The sequence below is a fragment of the Engraulis encrasicolus genome, chromosome 14 (assembly GCF_034702125.1).
Source record: "Engraulis encrasicolus isolate BLACKSEA-1 chromosome 14, IST_EnEncr_1.0, whole genome shotgun sequence".
Taxonomy (NCBI): Eukaryota; Metazoa; Chordata; class Actinopteri; order Clupeiformes; family Engraulidae; genus Engraulis; species Engraulis encrasicolus.
In genome coordinates this window covers 29,511,895-29,534,939 of record NC_085870.1, presented here as the reverse complement: position 1 = coordinate 29,534,939, position 23,045 = coordinate 29,511,895, and the positions used below count along the sequence as shown (strand labels likewise).

At 45.5% G+C, this 23,045-nt stretch overlaps 1 protein-coding gene across 2 annotated transcripts in view; it reads right to left on the bottom strand.

Annotated features, from left to right (window-relative positions):
* Positions 1–1,293: 1,293 nt before the first annotated feature.
* slc41a1 (solute carrier family 41 member 1) overlaps positions 1,294–23,045 on the bottom strand; it is a 27,653-nt gene continuing 5,901 nt past the window's right edge. For both annotated transcript variants that reach the window (XM_063215364.1, XM_063215365.1), the window contains exons 3-11: positions 21,118–21,225; positions 14,040–14,111; positions 12,654–12,798; positions 11,789–11,935; positions 9,474–9,621; positions 7,523–7,602; positions 7,059–7,193; positions 6,412–6,560; positions 1,294–5,645 (exon numbers count right to left, since the gene is read on the bottom strand). In XM_063215364.1, coding sequence (XP_063071434.1) covers positions 5,460–5,645; positions 6,412–6,560; positions 7,059–7,193; positions 7,523–7,602; positions 9,474–9,621; positions 11,789–11,935; positions 12,654–12,798; positions 14,040–14,111; positions 21,118–21,225 — 1,170 coding nt within the window. In that variant the 3' untranslated portion in view covers positions 1,294–5,459. The remainder of the gene's footprint in view (positions 5,646–6,411; positions 6,561–7,058; positions 7,194–7,522; positions 7,603–9,473; positions 9,622–11,788; positions 11,936–12,653; positions 12,799–14,039; positions 14,112–21,117; positions 21,226–23,045) is intronic.

Genomic DNA, 23,045 nt, shown 5'->3' with positions numbered 1-23,045 from the left:
TAATTCTTTTTTAGTCAGGGATTTTTTTTATTTTCCTACAATTCATTTGAGTTGAAGGCTACATTTTCCTAAAATTTTCAGTGTGACAGTATTCTTCTGCAATAAACACTGAATTTATTTTAAGGCTTTTAACACATCTCAACCAGGGGTGCCAATAATTATGGAGGGCACTGTATATCAGAATAGGTGTCACATCATTATTTAAGTTTATACATACACTATTTTACCTAGCACATGCACTTTGCACAATCATTTTAATTGCATGTACGAGGAAAAAAAAGATTGTATGTGAGCATATAAAATGATTGTATGCATGAACTTTCAGTGGTGTGATATATTGCCTTGGTGGCCCCTCATACTTAAGTACTACTTAGGCTTAAGTACTACTTAAGAGTTTTTGGGAAACGCAGCCCTGGTCTTAGCCAGGACCGGTTGGGACCCAAAAAACGACCCGGGCATCTTTGGCATAGGCCGGCCCCTCGCATGCCCAACCTGCCCCCTCTCTATGAATGTAATGAGCTCAATCTACCCAAATGCTAAAGAATGACCCAGGTAGCAAAGTTTATCTGGCCCATTGTTGGCCCGATCCTTTTTTCGGGAGTGAAAACAGTCGGCCCGATTCTGGCTTTGTCCGCGGCCCAATAATGGTCCTATTACCGTATGCCGACAGTGTCGGCTCAGTGTTGGCTCAGTTACTGCATGAGACTGACCGTTATTTTCTGTGTCGGCTGAGTGTTGGCTCGGTTACTGCATGAAGTGACAGTTATTTTCAGTGTTCTATGAAGTGTTGGCTGAGTCACGGTAACCAGTGTTCCAGCCGAGCTGACACTCAGCCGACAGTGCCGACATTCCGCCAAGATAGGGCCGACTGTTCTTAACGGTTCCCCCCCAAAAAAACCGGCCCCTGAAGACTGAAAATACCCCTACATGCCAGATTCTGAGTCCAGCCCTGACTGTAGCCCTATGTAAGCTTCTGCTGAATGGTTATCTCCCTACATGTTCTGTCTGGGTCTGACCTCTTTGCTCTCTATTCTGAGGATGTATTCTACCCTGGCCAAGCAGTGAATGCATCCTTTCACATCTCTCAATTGTCTTGACATTTACCCAGCGGTCGAGATAGACAGGGGTGGTGTAGCCTGTCCCTACCTGCAAGTCATATTAGTCACATGCATACATGTACTGTATATATTACAGAGAAGTTTCTCCAAAAGGCACACACAAACACATGTCCACACATGAGCAAATTGTCATTTTGGCCTCTAGCATTAGCCAATAAATTACTTCCACTCCAGGTTGATACGAAATAATAGATTTTCTTTATTTTTTTATTCCAGCAAATGTACAAGTACCACTGTTTCATCCCCATTACAGCGGAGGAGGGACTGGATGGTGGTAGTGATGCTGATGGTATAGACAGCAAGGTGGTGGTGCTGTGTCTTTAAGCCCTCTATCCATTCTGTACTTACTACAACCAGAACACAGGCCCAGTAACACATTCAACTGACAGAGACAAGCACTTCTCCCCAGACAGTCTTGAAGTGGTATAATTTGTTTGAACACAGTTAAAAGGCAACCGTTGTTGTTTTTGTGTTGTTGTTTTTTTGTCTCAAGACCTCTGCTAGCATGGGAAGGAGGGACATGATAGTTTCTCTGTCTCTGCTTTGTGAAACCACTCAGAGGGACTTGCCTTTTCCAGCTCAACTAGGGTTTCTGTCCTTTAAGGATGTATTGCAGCTGGAAGGGCAGTCTGACACGTTTGGTTCGTCTCCTCTTTCTAGTAGCTGGCCACCTGTCTGGTGTCTCTGGGGGCTATGTACCCTTCTTGCTCACCACCATCCCATTGAAACACTAACACAGCAGTCTGTTTCTTTGCACAACTGTGTCTTACCAAGAGTAAAATGTAATCATTACAACATAAAAATCAATTCACAGAATTAAAAAAGACAAAAGAAAACAAAAACAAAACAAAAATCAATAAAACAAATCGATAAAAGCTCTTAAAACTACTTATCTTTTGTTTAAAACTTTGCCGGTGATTTTGTTAAGGCATTGTTCTACAGTCAGCGCAGTGGAGAGCGCAAATGTGAGGTTTCTGTCAGATATTAGGCACCACATAACTGATATGTTTGTTAGGTTTGCCATGTTTTTTTAAAGGGGGCAAACAAGGTATGTCTACTGGCCCAATATGAAACAAACATGAGCTGAGAGACAGACAAAATAAAAATGAAAAATAGACAACTTATTTATAGAATAAATATATATATTATATACAACTTCGCTTTGTATACATCTAAAAAATAAATAAAACAAAGCGGCACCCACAACCTGAAGAATTATTCACAGCCAGACAGCCGCAACCATGGCAACAGGTGAGTGTTGTCCGCCAAGCAGCGGTGGCATGGGAACAGGTGAGTGGCACCAAGGAACAAAGACAAACACCCACTCAGAATGTGTGGAAGCACAGACTCACATGTCGACATAATGTGCATGTATGTGTATGTGTATGTGTATGTGTATGTGAGCGTGTGTGCGAGCGTGTGTGTGTGTGTGTGTGTGTGTGTGTGTGTGTGTGTGTGTGTGTGTGTGTGTGTGTGTGTGTGTGTGTGTGTGTGTGTGTATGCATCTGCGGGTGTGCCTGTGCGTGTGTGTTTTTGAGTGTGCGTGTCGTGACAGTTATCCTCCGAGCTGCGCTTCAAGATTCCAATAGTGCCCCCCTGTGGCCGTAGGGTTACAGTACATTTAGCACAGCAGTGATTTCACCTCAAAGTTGCCACAGTCCAAGATGCTCACTAGAGTCTGACCAGTATAGAACCAAACATTAAAAAAAAGAAAAAAAGTGGTAATTAAGGAAAAGACAAAAGGGCAAAGACAAGAAGAATCAATGTATGTGAAATGCAATTCTGTATGTTGTATTGTGTCATCCACTATTAAACGTATAAGGGAAAGTATTTGGACAAAGGAAGGAAAAAGGAAAAATAAGGAAGGACAAAGGAAAAATAAGAATCAAGCAAATGCAATGCATGTGCCCTGTACAACATCATTAGGTGGACCCCACAGATTGACACAACAGAAATTAGCCTCTTTTGAACATTTCATATTTTTACGCTAACGAAGCAAGAAAAGCTGCTTTCACTTGCTGCATAGATTATACTCAAAGAGCGCACATTACTACACACTATCAAGTTAGGTCAGTTCCAGTGAGTAGCAACTAGATGGTAAAGAGTTGCATTCAAACAGCAGTGTTATCATTGCCAGCTCTACAGGTTATTCGAGTGTAAATGGAGTTCTGTTTGTTTTTGTTGTTTGATTACTGATACTCTATGTTCCCCCTGGGGGGTCTGGTGTGGAGGTAAAGATATCCACTTCCATTCGAGCCGTGCGTGGCAGGAAACTTTCCATTCCCTTCAGTGGTTTTGTTTCTATCCCAAACTTTCATGTAGCCATGCAATAAAACAGCTTCTAAATGCCATAGCGTTGGGATCAATCTTCCGAGATTGGACCTTCTTTTACCTAAATTGTGAATTTATTTTATTGTTCTATGACTTTAAAGTCATACAGATCTGATCCATGAACATAATGCCAGTGCCCTCGAGTGTCTGAGCAGATTGCTAAACAAAACAAAAAACATGTACATAGCCCTTGCAGCATGTCACTTGCATATGATGTCAGCTAGCTATTTAATAAAAATCATCTTTAGAAAAGTAGTTTACTACATATTTGAGAAAAGCTAAAACATTAGTGTTGCTGGTAGTCTGTTGGTATTATTTTTTGCTTTAAGACTGGGTTTTGACAGTTGTTGGACTAAAGATACCTTTATTCATAATCTGCTCTCAGTATCACGCCAGAGAATCCTCCACAACCCATTCATGGCAAAGTGGAATTAGGAGAGATTCTTCATCAATACTTCTGTTTCTACATTTTTGTCATCCAGTTTGAACAATTGTACTTCTGATTCCTTGTTCTAGTTCTATTTGCACTTATCAACATGTGTAAAAACAAAAAAGCGGCAAAAGCCAACAGTGCTGTACACACAGGGCCATGATCAACAGTCAACGACTGGCACCACCTAACCGATGAAAGGACAGTGTTTGTGCATGGACAGCTACGGAACAGCCACTCGGTGCAATTAAAGGCAATTATTGAATTTAATTGTGGCAAGCAAGGACATGATAACAAAAAAAAAAGACATATTCAAATCACGAGCTCCGGTCCAACAGGTTCACTGTCTTCTTTTTTTCCTTTTTCTTTCTTTTTTAAAAAAGAAAGGCGCAAATGGGGTGGTTAAGACTGAGACGGAGGGAGTTGCTGAGGTGGCTGTCCCATGTCAAACAGTATACTAAAAGGGTATTAGGCATGAGGAGTGGGCACTGTTAGCCTGCTCTTGCCATACCACCGTACCTTAATCATTTCATTTGTACAGGGGGGTCTGGAACGGCCAAATTGAGGAACGATTAGATGGGAGGAGTTTGAAACTCTGTTGTAGTTTGAAACAGGCATCTGCATCCAATCTATAATGTTTGAAGGTGCCATGTAATCTGCTTGTATGTTATGCATCGTCGCACGATCGCCCCCTGCACTGTCCCTCCACGGTCCGCGATGCTCATGTTGTCTACGGACATGAGTAATCTGCATCCAGTAGACCCCGTGCACCCTTCTGTAAGGATGGCAAGGTCATGAAAAGGTCATTGTGACCTACGTGACCCCTGTGCTGATCTAGAGCAACAGGAAGACCACAGCCTCTGTGCAATACTCTCCCAGCTCCGGCCAGAGCCTCCAGGCATAGCGCGGGGCTAAAAGCTAAAAAGGGGAGGGTTCAAATAAGGAACATTTTTAAAATAGGAGCACAAATACACACAATCACACTCCTCTGACAAAAGAGAGGATATCTAATTTTGTTCAGGTCACTTCATTCTGGTCCAGAAACATTTTTTTTAACGTTATATGTTGTTTTTTGCATTCGTTCGAAGGATTGACAAGCGTTCCAATTGAAAACTGGAGCTTGTGCTTCCTTCAGTAAAAACATAAAAACATTCTTTTAGTGTATTAAATACTCATTCGCAGCACACATAGCACTTGGTGATTTGCATTCTACATAGGCTTTTTTTGCGTTTTTTTCTTCTTCATATATTTGCTAAAACTTCAAGTGAGACTTGATCATTTATTTTTACATTAGTGGTCTGCAGCGCTTGGCCAGTGAGGAGGGGCTGCCCCATTGTAAAATAACGAGGAGACCCTTACGTAAGCAACAATTTATCTTTCTCCTTTTTCATGATAAAGTGGGATTTCTTTGCGGCAAAAGTGCACTGATTGGCACAGTTCAGCAGGTGGGGATGAGGAGAGGTGGGGCGTGCGAGAAGGCAGGAGCCCTCCCTGACAGAGAGGACGTTGGTGGGTGGGTGGCTGGCCTTGGGGGTTGCGGTGGCGGTGCGGGTAGGGGTAGAGTAGAGGTGTGAGGTTTCTCAGTCCCCCACGTCTGTGTCGCGGTCCCCAATCAGCCACAGGACGTGGAAGCAGAGGGCCAGCAGCCCGGTCCCCAGCAGGTCCCCGAGTGCCGTCAGGTACGGAATGGAAAAGTTATCGGGGTCCATGCCCCGCCCCCACATCCACTGTACCATCCAGTTGGCCAGGTAGAGTAGGATCGACACCTGTCCAGGGAGAGAGGATGGTGAGAAGGTGCAAAAAAAACTGCTATTGCTATTGCTGCTACTGCTATTGCTATTGTAATCTCCACTAACATTTTATTTTCTATTGGTAACTCAGCTAACGTGTTATTTTCCATTGCTAACTACGATAACATTTTCTATTTAAATTGTTAAGTGTGCTAACATTTTCTATTTTCTAGTGACACTCTTCTCCAGACTACATTGGGTCCAACTCAAGGGTTTAATTTAACACCGAAAGAATGTGCCGTGAGGCCTCTATGTATGTTCACTTAGGACTACCACACTTTTTTTTACAGAACGTGAACATGGTTGAAGGTTTAAAAACTAGTCAAAAAGGGAGTCCAAGGCACTGTTCTTGTGGAAAATTATTAAAAATAATATTTTTAATATTAATTTTTAATATTTTTCCACAAGAAGAGTGCCTTGGACTCCCTTTTTTGACAAGATATTGTTTTTTCCCCAACACCAAAGAGCACCTTCAAGATTTTTTTTCTGAACAATTCCCTGAGCACTCCGGATTTTCTCTTCACTCGATGTTTAAAAACTAGTGTTTCAGCCCTGCCGTGGCAAAACGGAAGAGCACTGGGTTGCTAAGCCAGCGGGTTTGATTTCGCCCCGGGTCATTTGCCGATCCTTCTCTCGCCTCTCATACTGTCCATTTGAAATAAATGAAAAAATGCCCCTAAAAAAATATACAACTTATGTTTCTTTCTGTGTCAGAGGGAGCTCAGTGAGCCAAGAGGCTGACCTGGATGAGGGCTGCGGCCAGGTAGAAGCCGATGAAGACGGGGGTGAGCGTGGTGTGGCCCCCCTGCATGGTGTTGATGGTGTACAGGAAGACTAGATGCCCTGGCGCCACCAGCAGGAAGAGCACCCGCGCCGAACGAGAGTTCACACCTGCAGGAACAGAAAAGGATAAGAACGGGTTCACTTTTTAATGTTATCGCACAATAATGGGACACACGAGTGTGAGAACGTCAAGGTGTCATCATCCTAACAAAAGTCTCTGCTCCCATCTTCAACTACCTTTAATAACAAACCTATGTTCTTGAGGCCAACTCTGTTTCATAAGCAGGGATGACAGTCTTTGTTTCAACAGCATTTTCTCTTACAATGCTAAGTAAACTAGGGTAGAAACACCTTATTTTCCGATGTATTGTTGATTCCATAAAGTATATTACAGGCAATGTCAAACAAATCTAAGACTACAGTGGCAGTAGATGTAATATTGTTCTGCTAGCTTGGGCTACTGTACATTCTGGTACTTCAGGTTTTGACAAATGCCTCAAGGCTAGCAGCCATGCTTCTCATGCTTCACATGACAAAAATGCCGAAACGACCAGAGACTTCCTATAGACACAACAAAGAAACAGCCTTTGTGTTGATATGACTCACCTGAACCGAAGAATGTAGTGCAGGGCGTGGGACACTTGCTTGTAGTGGGGTTGGGCTCACCCATAGGCAGGCCATTCATGTGCAGGTAGGTGGAGATGCGGCTAGCCTGAACCGCCACCAAGTTACCACCAACACCTGTCAGTGAGAGAGAGAGAGAGAGAGAGAGAGAGAGAGAGAGAGAGAGAGAGAGAGAGAGAGAGAGAGAGAGAGGAGATAGGAGAAGATAGGAGATACAAAGAAGGAGAGAGAGAGAGCGAGAGAGAGCACAAATGCATTACTATCTCAAATCCTCACTACTTTGTACCATCAAAATCTTAAATGCAATCTGCCAATCTGATATGTTACCTTTGTAGGTAACATATCTCTATCACATGGAAGAGTCGTGTCACTCTATAGCATTGTATGTACTGTAACTCTGGGTTCGAAAGAAGAAAGGAAGTGAGTAAGAAGGTTTCCTCTCTCACCGTTGATGACGGGGGTGAATACGGCCATGCCAGCAAAGTTGGGGTTGCTGACTGTCTTATCCAGGATGAGGCCTCCAACACTGTAGAGGGAGAGCACAGACAGGAACCGTCAACACTGAGTCATGTTCTACACTTGTAAAGTAACACAAAGGAAACATATAAACGTTGGGAGGAAGTGTTAAAAGCAACTGTACATCCTTTAAAACAAGGGCCAAGAGACCTATTGCACAGCTGACATGGTGGAATACTGTACGCACATTGTATACTGAGTTTCCTGCACATGACCAAAATCGTCAAAACAGAGCGAGAGAGACACAATTGACCATCAATGAGGGCATTGTGTCCCGTCTGAGCATACTTTTAGTTGCCATGTTTATTTAAGGTCAAGCGAGGCTACTGACAATAATAATGATAATAATAATATCAATAGGCTTCAAGAGTATGTTAATAAACCACTATAAAAGCCATTTAAATGCACTTCTCATGAATCTTGGTTAATGCTATCTGATTTTTTCTTGCTAACGAAACAGCAATTTACCAATATTTCAGTAACAGAACAGCACTATACAAACATGCTATTTGATATCAATATATAGTGTTTGGGAAACCAGTTCTTGACTTGTAGTGATGCCAACCTGCTAATATCCATTTAAAGGGGTATGCCACTATTTTGGGGCTTGATACAGTTAAAATTGTTGGCTGGGGTTTATAAAGGTGGTAAAGTGTCTTATATTTGATGTTAAGCGCAAACTCCCAAAAAAGAGGGAGTATGTAGCTAAGCTAATGAAAGTCAATGGATCACTGTAGCATGTAGCATGCTACACGGATCCATTGACTTTCACTAGCTTAGCGACATGCTCCGTCTTTTAACTTGTCTTAAAGCAAGACAACGGCTTACATGAAAAATAAGACACTTTACCACCTTTATAAACCCTGGCCAATGATTTTAACTGTATTAAGCCCCAAAATAGTGGCATACCCCTTTAAGCTTAAGCCCAAAACGGCAGGTATGTGCAGAAACCGCATTGGCTTTCCTGTTTTGCCAACAGGAAGTGCATCCCCACGTCACGATACCAGTGTCACCCATCACAAGCTCACAGTCTGACTAACCTGAGGTCCGTTTCTCGGAGCCATAGTTGCTAACTACGTTACGCTACTTTGTTGTTTGCAATGTCATTTCCCATTGGCAACTACACAAGTTGCTAGCTGGCTAACAACTACAGGTATGCTTTTGAGAAACGCACCCCCTGCTCAGAAGAAACCACAGAGCAGTGCTGTCTGCTGAATCTGAAAGAACACTCTGTCTTAAACAACATTTTTTCATGTGGCCCCTGCCTTTGGAGTGGAGCATGCCTAACAATCACATTACCGTACATAGAGCAAGAACACTGGTCCCATTACATCAAGTGGATAGCAAACAGAATATGCTTTGTCATTGTCACAGTCATATAAAACTAAAGGCAAACTGGGATTTTTTAGAAAACATCTTACAATTAGGTCTCTCAGACAGGTGTTTTCCCCATCTCCCAAGGAGAGGGGCCCAGGATGGCCAGAGCAAAAGCGGCCAGAGGCCTTGCTTGTAGTGAAGCCAACTGGCTAAAAGCCATGTACGATACGTGGAAGTCTATTATATGCAATACACTTGTAGTAGTGCCAACCTGCTGATTAGCATTTAAGGATAGGTGATGATATGCAATAATATGTAACAGACATACTAGCAATGTCAGTGTAACTGAGACTGTGATACATTATAGAGTTGTAAGGCAAGGCAAGGCAAGGCAATTTTATTTGTACCGTATAGCGCAATTCATACACAGATGCAATTCAATGTGCTTTACAAAAAAAGTGAGGAAAAAAACCATAAAATGAAAATAAAAGCACAAGGCATGGCAGGTGAAAAAGAATGATAATAATAAAAAACAAAAAATAAAAGGATTGTAGCATTGCCAACCTGCTGATGGCCATGGCAATGACCACTGGCTCCCATCCTGAGTACAGCACCTCTTTGGTCGACGGGATCTTGCGGGCAATCAACACCCAGATAGGCGTCAGCGCCACAAAGAAGGCACACACCAGCGGGTTGGCGTAGTCGTTGAACTCTGGTGAGAGAGAGAGAGAGAGAGAGACACACAGAGACAGAGACAGAGACAGAGAGACAGAGGAGGGAGGAAGAGGGAAAAGAGACACAAGGCGGAAGCCTGGGCGTCAGAATCGGGCCAGGAAGTAGGAAAAAATCTCGGTAGATAAAGGGGGAGCATCACGTTCAAGGTCAGTAGGTCACAACAAGATCTGCTTCTCAAACCACTGCAGTGACAGGAGCACGGAAAAAACACTCTCCCCCTCAAGCCACAATGCAAGGCTGCGACGGAACCAACTAATTAAAAAAAACAGACGCGGGGGCATTCTGTAGATTTTTGGGGGTTTACCTCACATAAACACGTAAACTTTGGCAAAAAAACACACAAAAAAGCCACATACACTAGACGGAATGCAAACTCGGTGGGACAGGGGAGAATAAAACGGAAAGCTGGTGATTATTGTCGCCATAAATGCTGCCATGTGTAGTAGCGAGTCACTGTAGTGTGTCCCCACAGTGTCACTCAAGCATCCCCCGACCGAGACCAAGGTGTGGTCAGCGGGGCGCTGTTGCTGGACTAACAATAGCTTTGTGTGTGTGGCACGTACAGCACACAGCCTCAGGGCCCACCGCCACAGCCTGAAAGGCCCCCAGTCTCACCAGCGTCTGGGCCTGAGGCCGGCTCCCACATTTAGAGGCACACAAACACATATCAGTCGCCACACGGAAACAAACAAACACACAGACACGCAGGCACAAACGCACGCTTGCTCGCCCACTCACTCACTTACTCTCTCTCTCTCTCTCACACACACACACACACACACACACACACACACACACACACACACACACACACACACACACACACACACACACACACACACACACACACACACACAGGCAAACAGACACAAATCAAGTGTAAACAACTTAATCACAAGTGGGGCCTAGGCCTACAGTTGGGTGTCTGACGTCTTGCGGTGCAGCACCGAACCAAACGTCTATATTCATGTCCCAGACGCGGCCTGGCAAGGGAGGCTTGGGACTCATCACGGGAAAGGATTTACGTCTATAGAAGTGGTGCCAATTCAGTGGCCATGCCGTGATACGATGATGCTATAGGGCTGCTGGTTTCTTTATGTCCCTGTTTGTCTTGTGCTGGATATATAGTACATAGAGCCTGTTGAAGAGATTACTTGCTGGATCTTTACAGTCCTTTTGTTTTATTTTAGTCTTATTCTGGTGCTGTTTTTTTGTATTGTTATTTAATTAGTTAGTCCTGTTATGTATAGGGGTTCAATGGCATATTTTGGGAACAGATGTCAGGTGATACAACCACAGCTAATGCCAATAAATCAAGTAGTAATTACTTATTAATTATTGTATTATAATGACAATGCTTCTTAGATAATCCACTAAAAACAAAAACAAAAATGTAATCCAATAGTGGCATTAGCTGTGGTTGCCCCACCCTGACGTGTGCTGCTACTAAAACGTCTTTGACCCACAGAACGAGTTACTTCCGATTGCTGAGTGGGAAAAGGCCAGATGGCCACTGGCTGAAAGCATCTGGGAGAAGGACAAATTGAAAAAAAAACGGAGAAAGAAATGCACACTAGGCACCCAGAAGCATGTGGCGAGAATCAATGTGTATCAGCATTTCCGCTGGGTGCACTAAAGAATTGCACTAAAAAAAAACGAAGCCTCTGCTGTCTCAGTCTTGGCCAACAGGGAACATCTACACCCATTAGTGTCTGAAGGCACATCACATAATTTTCGTTTCCTCGTCTCCTCCCTTCTCCATCTGTCCCCCCTGACAGCACTGCTGGCGAACATGATTACTGCTGCCACAGACGATGAAAATTCATTATTGTCTCTCAGTATTCAAGCAGCTGACAAAACATGCCGCTCTGTCGTCAATATGTCGACGGAATGACAAGACGATGCTGTTATGTCCACAAACTGCTTGTTATCTGCACTCCCGAATTAGCACAATGTGTGTATAAGTGGGTGGCATTAACAACAGCGCAGTGAAGAGTGATTAATGTCAATAATCTGACTCTCATGCTGAATAAACACAGGCAAACACTTGCACACATAACCACCCCCTCAAGCCCTTAAACACACACACACATACACACACACACGCACACGCACACACACTCCCATGCCCCCTGGGTATTTACCGAGCTCCTTGTAGAGTCCCGTGCTGATGCCCGCCAACAGTGCCAGCGTGATGAGGTCGCCCAGGCTGGCGGCGATGGGCGTGGCCACGTTGTCCGGGTTGATGCCCACCTTCCGGGAGCCGATGATCACGCCAATCATGATCAGGCCTGTGGGCAGAGGAGGGGCGTCGTTACAATGTCATCGAATGTAATGTAGTTTAATTTGCAGAAATGTAATGTGCAGAAACGTAAATATTGTAATGTAATATCATGTAATGTAATGTAATGGTGATGGGAGTGATGATCAGGCAGGATCAGGCCTGCAGGCACAGGAGGGAGGTCGTTAAAATATAATGAAGTGTAATGTAGTTTAAGGTGCAGCAATGTACAATACAGTAATGCAATGTTATGTACTGTAGAGTAATGGGCTACAATGATGATGGAGGTTATGATGCACATCCTGATCAGGCCTGCTGGCAGAGGAGGAGGGTGATTACATTTAGTGCAATGCAGTTTAATGTAATGTAGTTTAATGGTGATGAGAGTGATCATCATGCAAATCCTGATCAAACCTGTGGGCATAGGAGGGAGGTCATTACAATGTAATGTAATGGACAGTAATGTAATGTAATGCACTGCACAGTATGTAATGATGGTGATGGTGGTGGGATTGATGATCAGGCCAACGTGGGGTGATTGTTTTTAATGGAATGTACAGTGATGTACAGCGGTGTCAGGCAATGTTAGCAGCGGTGGTGTGTTCAGATTAGCAGTGGTGGTGTGTTCAGATTAGCAGTGGTGGTGTGTTCAGATTAGCAGTGGTGGTGTGTTCAGTAGGGCCTTGATTAGCAGTGGTGGTGTGTTTTTGCATGGCATGCCTCCACACCTAGCAGCAGAGAGGCGATGAAGGCGGTGGCTACGCTGGAGGCACACAGCAGCACGGCGTGGCCCATCTTGAACTGGCCCTCGGGGATCCAGCCGAAGATCACCGCCGCTATGGAGGCCAGAAAACCCACCACCGTGGCCTGGACCTGCCACAGTCAACACAGAGAGAGAGAGAGAGAGAGAGAGAGAGAGAGAGAGAGAGAGAGAGAGAGAGAGAGAGAGAGAGAGAATACAGAAAAGAAGATAGGAGATAGGAGATACGAAGAAGGAGAGAGAGAGAGCAAATGCATTACTATCTCAAATCTTAACTACTTTGTACCATCAAAACTTAAAAAGAGACTTAGAGAGACACACACACACAGACAAACAAGCACACACCCACACAAAAACAAAAACTCATTGACCTGTCCGTGCTTATTATGGGTAATGAAGTGTTAAGTTGGTGAGTGGCTGATTCACGGTTGACTGTCTGACCATCCGTTCTTTCTGCTCTACCCTACTCTGGCATGACCTGAGAGAAGTTCTCATGAATCGGAAAGTCTTCTTTAGACTTAATTGAGTGACTACTGTACACAATGGATGGCATTGTCCATTAAAATTACAGTCACACTACAGGTAGACCTACACCTGTGGTCCAATGGTTGGATTTTTAAAAACATGGTGACCTTATCGACCTTATGCCATCCTTTAATAGAAATCACGTATACATAAAAACAGATGGAATATGCATCAGTCAATGGTGGATGATGGGCATCTCATTAAGCCGAATTACTGTTATCACGCAAACACATGAAAGGAAACCAGAACCTAAAGACTCTGTCTGACACATTCCAGATGATAGGTCTAGGTAGTGCATTTGTTGACTGATTGACTTACACGGTACACTGCGTGTTCAATGAGTGAACATTTCAGATCTGCCTCATGTTAACATGGATACAATGGAACAACACTACAGGAACTGATTATACTTTTGCTGCTGAAAAGGTCCTCCTTGTTCTCTATTCACCATCCACCCACGAGTTCAAAGTCTGTGCCAGAGAGCATGTCAGGTTAGTTTGAGGACGGGACGCCTTGTGTGTTTGCTCTGTGGCAGAACTATTGAATTTCGAGTGGGGGGATGCCTCTCGAAGGAGAGGCAAGAGTTCATTGTGGATCTTATGTAATGACATTATACGATTTACTCCGAACTGGCTGCATGCTCTGGGAAAACTCCAAATGCGTGACTCCTTTTTTTATTCCTTCTTTTTTGGCACAGGCTGGTAAAAGAGATACGTAAACCCACTGACTCCACTGACGGAAATAGAACGAACTTTGAAATAGCATCGGAAGTAGCCGGCGAGTCTGCGAGTATGCTGTGCTGCGCTGTGCAGTGCAGTAGGTACTGTACCTGAATGAGGGCTAGGTTCCCCATGATCATCTTCCACTTGTCCTTCGCCGTGTCCATCAGGCCAATATTAGCCTGCAGAAACACACGCACATGCACACACAAACACACATACACAGATAGGAAGTCAGTCAGCCTATTTCCAGAGCTAAGTAGACCACTATTTTGGGGCTTAATGCAGTTAAAATCGTTGGCTGGGGTTTATAAAGGTGGTAAAGTGTTATTTTTCAAGTTAAGTGTTGTCTTGCTTTAAGACAAGTTAAGAGAGGGAATATGTCGCCAAGCTAGTGAAAGTCAATGGATCCGTGTAGCATTGTAGCATGCTACACGGATCCATTGACTTTCATTAGCTTAGCAACATATTCCCTCTTTTAACTTGTCTTAAAGCAAGACAACGCTTAACATGAACACATCGTGCACACATGTTGTGCACAATTGTGTTGACGTTATGGAGAGTATTCAGTAATACACTTAGACTTATTATAGCATTTTGGTTAAGTCACTACATGGGTTAAACTCTGTCAATGGGAGAAATTCAAGGTAGGTTATCATCAGCATCATCATAAAGTACAGTACATCATGTCATACGATAGCTTTGCACTGTTTTTATAGCATGGGAGAGTCAATAACCATGCACTTCGGGTCATGAGCTGAATTTGCTTTTCCCCACTTATTTCCCTCTCTGCTCTCCTCGCTCAGAGTGAAATGTGAATATATGCAGTGGTGCTCTGCCCGTGCCCTCGGACCCGAGGATCAGGCCGCGAACAAAACCCCGGTCAGTGCTGAGGAACAAAGAGCCGTTTGATCCAGAGGACACACTTGCACTCCCTGCTCCTCCACCACCACCACGACCACCATCTCCACCACCACCAGGCCTGGCTGCATCGCTAACCTCCTGCACCCTCGTCCTCATCCTCCTCCGCCCTCCCTCACCCTCGCCACAACACTCATCTCATCTCTTAGAACAGACGTTGCTGTCGAGTGGAGAGGCTCCGAGGTCGAACAGAGGAGGCTGTTGTACTGCTGCATCGCTGGGCTAGAGCTTAGGATGGGTGCTGGGTGTGGGGTTGGGGTTGGGTGGTAGGATGGGGCTAGCGGTGTGGGTGAGGGTGGTAGAAGGATGTGGAGAATAAAGTGTGGGAAGAGGAGAGGGCAGCGCACCTGAACAGCTGCAAAGCCCTCTTCCTTTTGTCTTTGTGAAAACGTCTGCATCACAATGTACATACAATAAAAAAGAGAAGGGGGAAAAAAACGATACAATCTGCTTGGCCTCTTTCGTCAATCATTCTTTCTTTTCTGTAATTAAATATTGACAGAGCAAAACAGAATACTGAATGTGTGTGAGAGCCTGTTGGAGAGAGAGAAAAAGAAAGAGAGAGAGAGAGAGAGAGAGAGAGAGAGAGAGAGAGAGAGAGAGAGAGAGAGAGAGAGAGAGAAAAAAGAAAGAGAGAGAGAGAGAGAGAGAGAGAGAGAGAGAGAGAGAGAGAGAGAGAGAGAGAGAGAGAGAGAGAGAGAGAGAGAGAGAGAGAGAGAGAGAGAGAGAGAGAGAGAGAGAGAGAGAGAGAGAAGGAAGGAAAGGTAGTGTAAGTACAGGTGTGCATGTGTGTATATGGACACATGCTCAAAGAAAGGGCCCTCGTAAAGTGGAACGTGGGTAAATGAAGTGAGGGTGTGGGTGATGTGAATGGAAGAGCCAGGACAATCACTGTGCTACGCCATGAGAATACATCTATGCAGCACTTGGAAGGAGACCATGTACCCATCTGAAATGCTGAACAAAAAAGTGGAACGTTTTTTGTGTGAAAAAAAGTTCATCTTTCATCAATCATCTTTTGGCGTTTTGACCTTCCACAGATTCAACTCAATCACAAGGTCGAAACATCATTTACCAACCAAATGAGGAATAAGGTTGAAAAAGATACATAGTTTAAAGAGAATTGTAAGGACTGTGCAGACGTCTTTTTTCACAAATACATCTAAGGAGCTCATGTAAAGAGCTGACACCTGGCCAGACCGCACAGAGACAGACAGTGAGATTGAAAACGACAGAGACAAAGACATAGACTCACTAGACACTTCAGACGCCCCGAGACTCGCCCTGTCCTACCCCTACGCTGCACTAATTGTGGAGCACAGCACAGAGCACTGTACTGCCGCACAATTTCAGAACGAAAATGGTCGAAATTGAGTTTAGACCGGAAAAGGGCTTTAAAATACCTCCTCTGTCTTGTGTCAAAAAATGTTGGTCCAACTTTGTCCCGTTTCAGAAAAAAAAAAGGATGTTACTCCACTTTTATTAAGAGGTTACGTCTTACAAGGCAAAAATGCAGTATATCACATGCACTTACTGCACTTATCCATTGACCTTTTCTTTGGTTTGGGAGTAGACAACAGATCACAGTAACTTCATTTTTCAGCTAAGAAGTCATGGGAATGTTGTAGGGTTTTTTTTTTCCTTGTGTGCATGAATTTCCATCCAAAAAAATCTATTATAGGGACGTGTCATCACCACTTTACCCCCACCTCCAGCCAGAAAGGAAACTTTAAAGCTAAGTAAATTCAGATACTGCGTTCTGAAATTGTAGGGCAATATAGTAGAGGCCGCCGTGTAGTGCACTGCCAAGGCCCACAGCTCTCCAGCCGTCCTGGCACTCCCACCTCTCCTTCCTTCTCGACATTCAGAAGACAAAGACTGTTGTCTCGGTAAGAAATAAAAGTGCAGTGGTGGCTACATTCATGCGAAAAGCATATCCTGACAAACAACCCTACTTTCGCTGCATGTGAACATGTGCTTCTGTATATGACAAGGCAGTCGGGTTTTTTTTTCCTCCAAAGAAACAAAAGTGCTTAAAGGCTAAAGGTAAGACGGGGACTGACGACAAAGGCCAGGCTGCCGTACCTTTGTCCTTGAGTGTGAATAAGCAAATAAAGGACTTGGACCATTTGGTGGTCATGGATGGCAGCAAGCGCAGCACAAACATCCTTGCCAACGCACCGCGGGGACCGGCAAAGGGGAAGTGTGTGCGATTGTGGATAGAGTGAAGCAGTGAGCACAGTCACAAGGTGCATGAAAAACAAGGTGAGAGTATGCTTTGTAGGGTTGTTTTTTGTGTACGGGGGATATGTGTGCATTTATATGCATGCGGCCGAAGGAAGAAAACAAATCTGGCTATATGAGTACTGTGTGTATGTGTGTGTGTATGCACGTGCCAATGCATGTGTCTGTGTGCACGTGTGTGTGCCGGTGTGCATACAGTATGTGCGAGCATGTGTGTGTGGGCGTGTGTATGCATGTGTGCGTGTATGTGCGTGCTCGTGTGTGTGTGCGCATGTGTGTTTGTGTGTGTGTTTGTGTGTGTGTTTGTGTGTGTGCTTATGCATCTGCGTGTGCGTGCGTTTCTGTGTGTGTGCCGTGTGCATGTTTGTGTGCATGTGTGTGTGTGTGTGCCTGTATACACATGTGTGTGCGTGCATGTGTGCGTGCGTGTGTGTGTGTGTGTGTTTGTGTGTGTTTATGCATCTGCATGTGCGTGCGTTTGCATGTGTGTGCTTTGCTACTCCAGGTCTGTGCCACTGCCAACAGCCTGCTGGGCTCCCTGTGGCGAGTGGCCGTGACAGGCCAGGCCGTGGCGGCTGTTCCCGAGCTGGCAGCGAGCGTCACAACAGATGCAGCGCTTAATTTACCGGCCGGCCTGACTCTGCAGTCAGCAGCACTGCACCGCACCGCACCACACTGTACTCCACCAGAGGCGACACTGTCTCAGGTTACGGAGAGGTGCAGTAGAAATGCTTTGCAACGGCAGCCAGAGAAGACGCAGCAAGCAGAGGCCATACTGCAGCTGAGAAGAGGGCCGCTCAAAGCTGTGGATGGGCCTGGGACAATGACATCTAAAAGCCCCCCCTGAATACATGCAATGCTATAAGGACTCAATTCTGGGCCCCCACTGTCACTGGGCCAAGGATAACGTCCCCCAATTGCCGACTTCCCTGGCAGACAACAGCTTCACTTTCCCTGGTTTTCTCTGCCATTTTAGACCCATCTTCTGACCCATTCCACTCTCCAAATACAGTCTACTATGGTATTCTGTTCTAATATGTCATAATTTCTGAGCCCCACAGCCATATATTGCACATCCACTAGAAAAGAAAAAATCATGGAGTTTGCATTTCAAATGTTGGCAGGTATGGCAGAGACAGCAGCAGAGGGCTAGACAGCCCTGGAGCAGAGCAGAGCAGTAGTGCAGGCAGGCCAGGCCAGGGCAGGGGGCAGGGTAGGGGGCAGGGTAGGGGGCAGGCGGCCTGCCCTGGGCCAGAGAGAGAGGTCAGGCCGACCCTGATAAGAGTGCGTGTCATCCACAGACACATGTGCTGGTGGATGGTGGTAGTGTGGAGATTACACACGCTTGCCTTGTACTGATAAGGCCAGTTCAGGTCCCACTCTCTCCTTCTCACAAACATGCACACTTTCCTGCTGTCTGTCTGCCGCCTGGCCCCCTCTCCCTCCACACCTCTCTCTCTCTCTCTCTCTCTCTCTCTCTCTCTCTCTCTCTCTCTCCTCACTCGCTCTCTCCCTCCTTGTGTGTAGTCTGGGCTGGGTCATGGAGGTCTGTGTGTGTGTGTGTGTGTGTGTGTGTGTGTGTGTGTGTGTGTGTGTGTGTGTGTGTGTGTGTGTGTGTGTGTGTGTGTGTGTGTGTGTGTGTGTGTGTGGAACTGCATGTCAGATAAAAGGCTTCAGTGAGTAGAGCAGAGCAGAGTAGTGCAGGGCAGGGCTGAGCAGGGCAGAGAGGAGCAGGGGAGAGCCGACTGCACGCCTCAGACGTACTGGAGGTCAATTAGCCGAGCGTAGTTGCAGCGTTATCATAAGAGCCCAGTTCATAAGAGCGTTCATCTGCCTTCATGAATAACACATGGCACTTGTGCATGGAGAGAGTCAGCTGGGTTGAAAGAGTAAGGGAAGTGTGGGAGGACTCTGAAGAGATGCTAATGGCAAATGCTTGAGCCCCTTCAGCTATTTCCTGTCCTCACGTCCGGGCGTTTAAATTGTACAGTCAGACACTGATACTGTAAACGGAAGATGTATGCTCTGTCAAGTCAGGTCAAGTGGCTTTTTCCCCACTTCAACCATATGCATATTACATGGTGAGGCGGAAAAAAAAGGATAATTTGTGCTATAAGCTACATGTAGCAAGTTTTGAGAGCTTTGTTTTTATTTTACATTGGGGTCTAAAGATGGCATTTTAAGACAACCTAAGAACTTGGTCTCAGCACTGCGTGGCCTTCTGCAGTGCAGTGAGAGACCGGAGACTCTGAGGCTTCCAAACATATAATCCAGCTCTCTCAAGATGTCTATTATGGGAATGTTTTTGGTGGAAGAAAAAAAAAATCCAGTGAATTGTTTTGTCTGGTGTGTCTTTTAAGTGGCACTGTAGTGCTCCCATCACAAGAAAGTGTCTGGTTAAAGACAACCCTATTGTGCTTGAGCTCATGAGAACAGTGTACAAGGCACACTTTTTAAAAGTAACGGCACAACTGAGAATTTAAGAAAAGCAAACCAAAGGCGTGAACTATGCATTATGACGAAAAATAGAGAAATGGATTAAAAAAACAGACAGTAGGCTATTCAAAGTTAACTGCCTCTCTGTAGAGAACAAACAGTCCGAGCAGTTATGAAGAAGTTGTGTCACGTGAGGCCAGTTCGCCCAGCACGCTGCATCAGCTTTGGGCCATATAATGAGACCTCTCGTAGCCCGCTGTGGTCCTAATCTGCCGATAATTACCTACATTCTGGGGGGAAAGATGTGGTCCACAAGCCAGAGTTGATTTACAAGGGATGGCAGGAGGCAGGAGGGAGGGCACTGGCTGAGGAGAGTCTCGGGGCTAAGCACACACACTTGTTTTAGCCTCGTAGACAAACCCATCGACTGGCAGAAATATACAGCTCCGTGCCAGACCATACTCTTCATGTTATGATCTGCCTCGCCAAGCTACACTTGTTTACCACTGATTTCAGTCCAAAGAAATAAAATCAATAGATCCTGAAACAGTGTGAGATGGTGCACCAGGTGGCTTTGTGAACCCACATGAGATGAGTAACTCTGGGGCCATGGCTTAGTATGCCGTCCTCTGTGTCTGAGGAAGATTGGAGGAGTAGAACTGGGCAGTTCATTTGACAACACGCAGGAAAAGGCAGTTTGGGTCATTTGCTCACGCAGACATATTGAATTTACGACAGCGACTATCAAGTTAGTGAGTCACAGAGCTGATAGGATTAGTGAACTGCCGTCTTACGTCAAACAATGCCAAAATACGTTTGTTTGTGCAATGCTTAGGGCATTGTTTACAATGGGGGTGTGAGGAAAGGGTAGAAGAGACCTTCTTATACAAGGTCACCATAGCCACCCAAACCAGCACGACTGCTTGAAAGTGTGCTACGGTTGGTATAACAGCTATTTATTAAGACCACATCCTCAGGCAAAGTGACTTCACAGCTTGCGGGGCGAAAGGTGTGGAGAGGACATTTGTTTTCCTCCCTCTAAAGTATTTGTTTTTCCCTTGCTGTGTGGTGATGGTGATGGTGATGGTGATGGCGAGGCTATGCTGGTAGACCAGCTAACAGCTTGCTGTAGTGCAGTTTGGTGTAGAGCAGGGGTGCAGGGAACCTATGTCTCCAGGGCTGTTTATGGCCCTTGGGGCCGCTTTATCCGGCGCCCAATATAATTTTAGTTTTACATGAAATGTGACATATTTTGTGAAAGGAATCTTAGAAATTACATTTGCAATACAATTAATTTATATTCAGGGTACCCATAGAAGCTAGGGTCTGTTTTAAAGGCGTCTGCCTTCAATATAGGCCTAAAGGGATGGGGGAAAACAGTTTATGTTCATAGTACGGCCCTGAGGATTTTTAAGGCCCTTGGAGGAATTTGAAGTGGCCCCTTGAATGAAAAAGGTTCCCCATCCCTGGTGTAGAGAAAGAAACGTAATTTCGATTTCCTTGTATGACCTCCTGTGCACATGAAGAAAGTGCCACTGCCACTAAAAGCTGTCTTGACTTGACTTTACTTGTGTTCAGCTTACTCACCGCGGTGGAGAGGCGGGAGGCCAAGGTCATCTCAAGGTTCCCCTTCAGGCCCAACAGTGCCGGCACCAGGATGAACACCTCGCTCACCTCGGTGAACACCGTCCAATGCTGCAGACGAGGGGGGGGGAGGGAGGGAGGGGGTTAGTATTATTCACAATGCCGCACAATGCTCAACATTTCCATTTGGAAATGCATGTATTTGGAACAGCACTTTACAGTAAACAGTTATCATGTAGCAATGATTGTTATTGGAGCTGTGCTATGGGTTGGTGCCTTCATTTGGCCAATGTGGAGAGACTGTGCAATGCTGAGATGATAAAGCCGGGCCCTGACCTTCTAGCTGCAGCGTCTAGCTATCTCGTGATATTGACTGGCCACTGAAACGTGAGCTGGACTAAGCTGGTGCCAGGACTCTTTCTAACAGCCTCAGCAGACCAGCCGGCCTCGTGCTGGGCCCAGCAGCCTCCTCTGGCTGACCTTTCCCCGCAGCCAGTGTTGCCAGATGAAAGATCATTATCGTAATTTCAGAGTTTTCATTCAGTTCATTTAGATGCCTTGAAACAACCATTTTGTTCTTGTGTGATAATTTCCTCCCCAAAACGACAATTTTGAGGTTTTGTTACGATAGTTCAGCATTTTCTGGCAACACTAGTGCCGCATTAGGCCCAACCCAGCCCAGCCCAGCCCAGCCCAGCCCAGCCCAGCCCAGCCCAACCCAGCCCAGCCCAGCCCAGCCCAGCCCGGCCCAGCCCAGCCCAGCACAGCACCATCAGAAATAACTCTCCACATACTGCCTCATGACGACTTCAAATGATGGTCAGCTTGCTGGCCACACATACATAAATACATAAATGAAAATAAACAAATAAAAACTGAAAAGGTGGATTTGACACACCAGTGGTACTTCGTACAATGTGGTCAGTCATTGAAAATGATTTGATTTGATTGAACTATTAAATAAATAACTAAATTAAACTAAACAAAAAAATCAATAAAATATAATTCCCTCATTGTTCCAGGTTAGACAGGCAGAAAATATGTGTGTCTGTGAGAGAGAGAGAGAGAGAGAGAGAGAGAGAGAGAGAGAGAGAGAGAGATAGAGAGAGAAAGAGAAAGAGAGAGAGAGAGAGAGAGAGAATGCAGTTGCAGCAAAACAGTGCTTATCTTCAGAGATGGAGCCAGGGCTGTTCCAGTTGCAGTACTGACACCAACCCGAGTGAATCAATTGCAGCCAGTCGGGAGGTGTATGCTTACTGGGGGAATGAGGTCGATTCGATAGACTCATCTCATAGAAAAACTCCTGGACTGAGAGTCCAATCAAACCAGTCAGTGCTAGCCTAGTCAGTGCTTAAAGTCTACCCCAAATCAGTCAGTGCTAGCATGGGCTCTGACTGAGGAGGGTGAGGGTGAGGGTGAGGGGGGTCTTGACTCCAGTGGTAGCGGGTTTCAACTGCATTCTTTGGCCTTTCATGTTTCAAAACCACCCCCCACCCCCCCCCGCTCTAGGACAGTGGCTACCAACCAAAACGCACTGGGCAGACGTCCAGCTTGGCACCTATCCACAAAGCCTTTAGTTTCCAGGGTCGAAACTAAAGCAACCCAAGCAGCAGTACCACTACCCAGTGCCACCCCCCCCCCCCCCCATCCAAGTCTAAAGCAACTGCTGCTACTCTCTCACCAACAACCCACACAGCCTCACACACACCGCACCGGGCCCTTCCGTGTAGATATATGATGCCGTTTCCATGGAGCTGTGCCTTCATTTAGCCAATGCCTCCGAGTCCCCGCTTCTGCGAACCCACCTCCTTACAGCCGCACGACTGGCATGCAGATGGGGGGTAGGGGCGACGGTGTGTGTGTGTGTACTTGTGTGTGTGTGTGTGTGTGTGTTGGGGGGTGAAGGGCCTCTCTCTCTCCGGTTACACTGT